The following is a 6,051-nucleotide window of genomic DNA, read 5'->3' as shown; positions in this document are numbered from 1 at the left end:
ATATTTTTTCAAACGAAGTCTATTAAATTAACTAAACAATAAGATAAATTAATTAAAAAAGGTCTAAAAACAAATTTGAAAAAATATAATAATTTGAATATAGTACATTATATTAACGAGATTGAACATTAATGATACAAAATTGAACATTTACTTAAATAAAAATGAATATGTTACATGAAATCTAAAATATAAAAACTATAAAATGACGTGAAAAAAGGGGGTGCAAGCAATGCTACCTGCATATGGGTGTAGGCAAAAATTTGTACCGCTACTTTTTTTGCAGGTTTGGACATAATATATGATGTTAAGGCCCGGTCTCACCTGAATTTTTTGTCACCTCTAATATTGAGAGGACAAATTTGCTCAACCCTGTTGATTGATTTATCATACCAACACAGTGACACTATTCTCACTTGCATGCTCTAAGAAAAGAAACAAATAACAAACAGAAGAAATCGGCACATTGATGTACATCAACTGAGACCGACAATAATGCATATACATGATCTCCAGGGGTAACAACAGCCTCTATACTAACAAGTGAAACAAAGAGATTTGTTGACACAGAATTATTATAGATGCAAGTCATAATACTTGTAAACTATATAGCTTCAAAGGTGAATAATTCATAGTGCCTTGTACATAACTTTTGCATAATAGCTCAAGGAAGCCATAAAGTGAGATTTTGTTAACTCATTACTGACACAAACTGAAATCCTGTTCATCAAATCCTATCCGATGCAGTTTCTCAACTTCAAAAAGCTTCATAGGCTGCTATGGTGTTGATTATCCGTTCAAAATCTTCTCTGCAAAAAAATGAGAGAAATTGAATACTCTCCAGCCTCAAATAATAACAACATAATCCTATTGAAAACTTCAGAAAAAAGTTCACCTGTGCTAAACAAAAATCAAATTTTGATAAAGTTTTTCACTATAATTAAGTCGTGAAAAAAGGATAGAAAAGATTCAACAGCCATCACAAAAGGTACTTTGGTAAAATGAATATTACAAGATTAGGATTAAGGGCCTATTTACTGAGCTGGGTTGAACTGAACTGATTAGAGCTGAACTGATTGGAGCATAGCTGAAATGAATATTTTACGAGAGAAGGAAATTAGGAGCAAGCTGAAGTGAACATGTGCTTGTCCTCTACTAAACACTGGAACCTGTCAGAAATTTTAAAGTTTGAACATGACCCAAAGAGTAAGGGCCAACAAGCCAAAACAGAAATCATGGGTTAGTACAATGCCCTAATAATTAATAAAGCAAGCTTCTCTCTGCAACTTTTATCCACTGAGTTGAGATAGAGCCTCTAACAATAACTGAACAAGTGTCCCAAGCTTCTATAATTCTCATTCATGCTAACCCAAAGGGTGGCAGGTGGCTTATTATTGTGGATGACAGAAAGTTTAGTAGGTTAAAATCATGGGATTTGAAGATCGAATCTTACATGCATCTCCCGCTTTTGTGGTTCACTATACACTTAATATATGGCTTATTTACACCATTTGATTCAAGTCAAAAGAAGAAAAAAAAAAAAAGAAAGAAAGAAAAAGGTGCATACTAGAATAACTAGATGCTAAGTCAGATGGTTTAGCCCGCACAACACTTTTGGGGCTAGGATGCTAGGTTGCTTTGCTTGAAAAGCATAGATCGGGCAAGGCCACAGGAGGGATACTTGTCTTAAAGCTAATCCTGGATTTGATCACCAAAAGCTCCATAAATGTGTCATCTCTTAGAAGAGTTAAGACACCCAAACTTCAAACTCAAGCCCATATTCTTTTAGTATATTTTATTTATCCTGATTTTTTGGTGCACCATTTTTCAGATCTAGGATTTTCAAAACCTTGACAAAGATTCTCAGACCATGTTGATTTTATGCTAAATACATTTTTTTCGTGGAAGGTCTGAACCACATCCCATGTTCACATCCATTTAGGGTCAGGCTGATACGGGTACAGCTGAGGTAAAAGCTGAGTCGGAACATCACAGCTGAAAGCTGTCCCGATTCCATTTTTATATCGTGTCAGGAAAGGCTGAAAAGCTTAAAATGCATTATTAACTAAGGCTAAGGCCTTGTTTAGTTCACCTTATTTTTTCTTATTTCAGAAAAAATAAGTTCAGATCAGACTAGAAAAAATAAGTTCAAATCAGATCATCGTTTTATGTGCAATTTTTTATAGCTAAATATCTTTATTTCATAATGAAAAAAATTATGAAAATTACATATGAATAAAATACACATTATTACGAATCTAACAAGATCCCACTTGATATATTTTTTCCTTACAGATTATCATACACTTAAAGTCAAAGTTATGTCAAAGCAGACAATAAGATCAGATCAGACCATCAGATAAGCAAAAATAAGGTAAACTAAACATGGCAAGTATCTTGTAAAAAAAAAAAAAAAAAAAATCATGGCAATTATGACAAATATCACTTACTTGATTAATTCCAGTTTGCATTGCAGGTGAATAGTTCCTAGAGTTCTGTTCATCTGGCGTCTGTGAAAATCTTTGGTTTTCTGCTTGAGATGCATATTCCGGACCATATCTTATACTTGCTCCCTGAGAAGAAGTACCACTGAGTCCTTGACCATATCGTCCAGCCTCACTTTGTTCAAAAGATCCAACCCCATTTTGCCCATCAGCTCCTCTTGCTGGAGGCGGGGGAGCGTAGTTCCTACCATCATTAGGATATTCCATTTGTCCTTGGGGTGTGTAGCCCCCATGGTTACTAGGGTAGTTCCTCATCTGTCCTTGGGGATGGTTATAGCCATGTTCTCCTGGGTAATTGCTGCTTTGTCCATGTGGGACAGGAGTACCATGGTCACTGGGAAAATTTTGCGTCTGATGCTGATGGGTATAGCTATGGTTGTAGTTTCCCTGCTGAGGAGGCACATAAGTGTTTCCACCACCCTGCTGAGGAGGCACATAAGTGTTTCCACCACCCTGCTGAGGAGGCACATAAGTGTTTCTGCCTCCCTGACGAGGAGGCATGTAAGTGTTTCCACCACCTTGATAACCATCCCTTCCTTGCTCAGGATAATTTGTCCTATTTGGCGGGTAGCCCATCCCTCCCTGACGAGGAGTGTTTTGGCGCTCTAGATTACCACCCTGTGGCATATAGCCTCTCCCTTCTCCAGGCATTGGATTATTCATTGGCCTTTGTTCATTTGGTCTATGTCTCTTTACTCTACCATACTGAACTGGAGGTGGTCTTGGTATGATGGTTCCATTAATGTACTTATCTCCTATAGTAGGGCATTCAAAACAAAACTTCAATAAGGAAGCATAACAATAAGCCGTGCAGGATACACTAAAAGTACAGCTATAGAAACAACAGTGGGATAAACTTGACAACATATCTGTGAGAAATGACCACAAAAATCCCCAGCTTCAATTTGCTTAAAAGTGACTGCATATAGAAGCATAAGTTGCTTTTACCTCCATATTCCTTGTTCACTGGGTCTATGTATGAATCTGGCAATACGAAAATAACTCCAGGCATACCTGCAGAAAAGTTCATCTTTTAAGAAAACATTATAGTTTGGCAATTAAAACAATTTATTTTAGCACAATATTACCCTCAAATTTCAGTGATGTCTCCTCATCCATCTCAGCTTGAAAACCAGTGTAAGTAGTGGTGCTACATGCATACATTCTCTTCTTTGCCTCTTCAACACTGATAATGTTGAGAAAGAACTATATATTAATCCAAGATCAACACATACAGCTCTAGTGCTTGATTGAAACAAGCATGATAGAAATAGAACAGGCTAAAATGCTTATTAAGAACAGATTAGGAAGAAGAGGCTGTATTTTATTATAGAGAGAGAGAGAGAGAGGTCACTAAATTTCTGATCAAATGGACAGTTTAAGTAGGTTAAGGGATTCATTACAGTACACTGGAGTGAATTGCAAGAACAAATAGCTAATATGTATTTGTTGTGAGATAATCTTGTTGCAATATAGATGCAATTGTTCCCCTCATACCAAGCACAAGAACTTTTAACCCCGCTTTTGTTTTGTTTACCCCAAATCTTACATAAACTAACTTCCGTGGAATCTCTCCCTTAAATTAGTCCCCTAATATCCATTGCTCCAATACAATCATTCTTTGTAAGAATACACACATGTAAAGCCTGGCCTATAAAGTTGAGTACAATTTTCATAATAAAGGAATGAACAAAACCAGTGATCCACCTGGCCATCGGGGAAGTCTGAACTAGTTCATAGTCCAAAGAGGGAGAGTTGCTGAGAGAGTTGCTACAATTAGTACTTCCATGTCAAGATAAGACCATGATTCCCCTTTATTGTGCTTTTTCTTATCTATATTTCCAATTTGTGGCTGTAAAATTTGTATAACTAGAATTCAAAATCTATTTGGTTACTGTCATCAATAAACCATAACATTTTGCCAATACCAAGGGTTACTTGTAGCAATAGTCTAATGACAGTAATGCATAATCAGCTTCTCCCCCTCTCCCCCTACCAAAACTCCCTTGCAGCAGACCCTACAACCATAAATCCATAACCACTCTACCTATGGAAACCCAGCCGCCAACATCAAGACACCTCTACTAATAAACCAGTACCATCAAACCTCCCTCCAAATACAACCACACACCAGCTCCACCTACCTCCAGATTGAGCTATTTCTCCCAGAACACACCATAAACCTGCCTAGTCAATCGTCACCACCTCGCCATAGTCACACCACTTACCCTCCTTATCCCGGACCATCTCCATACACCCTAGCTGCCTAGCCAACCGCCCCATCAACATGCCTAGCCAACCGCCACCACCTTGCCATATTCACACCCACTACCCAGCAATTACATACCACCTACAAATTAAACTGAAATTTACCAATTACAACTAATTTTTACTAATTGCAACTTCTTCGAATTATTTTTTTTCGGTTTTTAATTGAAGTTACTGAATCTTTTCAATTAAAATTGATTTTTTTTTTCTTTTTACTTATTTTTTTTTAGTAAGGTGGGAAGAACACAGAACAGGGCATAAACTCTGAAAACGAGAAAACACTTTTCTCAACCAAATGAAGCCTAATTCATTGAACTTATAGTTTTTTTTTTTTTTTTTTGTTTTTTTTTTTTAATTTTATTTTCAATCAATTAAACCATGAATAAATTCAAATTCAAATTCAAAAACAAATAATTCGAGAAGCAAAAAACGAATACCTTCCTACAACTTTAGCCAAAGTTTGAACATAAGTTTCAACCATTTCTTCAGGAGAAGGTCGTTGTTGAGGATCCTTTCCAAAGTCCATAACAATAAGCCAGTGTTTATAATCACAACCCTCGAACAGAATGGTATCGGGATCGATCTTTTCAGCATCGTTGAACGACCTCGCGGAAGAGAGACAGAAGTGGGTAGAGTGGAAGAAACGACGGGAGAATGAAGGGGAGGTGGAAGAGGGTGTAGAAGAGGAGGAAAGGGGGGTTCGGAGGAGGAGAGAGGAGAGAGAATTTGAGGTGATTGAGAGGTTTCGATGAGTGGCGAGGAAGGTGGAGGACAGAGAAAGTGCTCGGCGGAGACGAATGGCGTTGAGCGCCATTAGAGGAGGAGGAGGAGAGTTGAGAGTTGAGAGTTGGAGAATGAAGGGTTTTAGGGGAAGTGAGAGCTGAGGTTTATGCAATTTTGATGTAGTTCATGGTTTTGTTTGTTGGGAGTAATGTAAGTTGAAAGATTCGATTATATTAAGCTATATTTAATGATAAGTTTCTTTTTTTGCTTGCCCTGGCAGGGCGGAATTGCCCTAGGGGGTGGGGCGAAGAGAAGTAGGCTATTCATCAAACTAGTTAACTCCGTACTTTCAAGTTTCCCACTTGCCCGGTCAGGGCGACTTTGCCCGGTCAGACCGGGCAAAGCTTCGAACAACTTTGCAGCCTTCCGACCTCGCGCGCCCGGTAGGGCTAATTTGCCCGGTCAGACCGGGCGGACCCAAAAATCGGGTTTTTTGCCCTGTGTTCTTCGCGCCCGACCGGGCAAGGACTCGAGAACGCGTTTTTTCTCGGGATTT

At 38.2% G+C, this 6,051-nt stretch overlaps 1 protein-coding gene across 1 annotated transcript; it reads right to left on the bottom strand.

Moving 5' to 3' along the window:
- Positions 1-421: 421 nt before the first annotated feature.
- Positions 422-5,684, bottom strand: LOC145604014 (uncharacterized). The gene is made up of 5 exons (XM_081659988.1): positions 5,210-5,684; positions 3,593-3,690; positions 3,453-3,518; positions 2,451-3,259; positions 422-809 (listed from the first exon to the last, which is right to left on the bottom strand). The coding sequence occupies exons 1-5, from the start codon at positions 5,584-5,586 to the stop codon at positions 798-800; spliced, it is 1,362 nt and encodes a 453-aa protein (XP_081516114.1). The 5' UTR covers positions 5,587-5,684; the 3' UTR covers positions 422-797.
- Between the last annotated feature and the right edge of the window lie 367 nt (positions 5,685-6,051).

This window comes from Chenopodium album, chromosome 1 (genome assembly GCF_948465745.1).
Source record: "Chenopodium album chromosome 1, dcCheAlbu1.1, whole genome shotgun sequence".
Classification (NCBI taxonomy): Eukaryota; Viridiplantae; Streptophyta; class Magnoliopsida; order Caryophyllales; family Amaranthaceae; genus Chenopodium; species Chenopodium album.
This window is presented reverse-complemented; position numbering and strand designations above follow the sequence as displayed.

Bases quoted from the DNA above. Each gene is read 5' to 3' on its own strand.
- LOC145604014 (XM_081659988.1), bottom strand. From the start codon at position 5,586: ATGGCGCTCAACGCCATTCGTCTCCGCCGAGCACTTTCTCTGTCCTCC. The intron at 3,519-3,592 runs GTAATATTGTGC...ACTTTTCTGCAG, and splicing joins GACATCACTGAAATTTGAGG to GTATGCCTGGAGTTATTTTC. The intron at 3,260-3,452 runs GTAAAAGCAACT...GCCCTACTATAG, and splicing joins AGTGAACAAGGAATATGGAG to GAGATAAGTACATTAATGGA.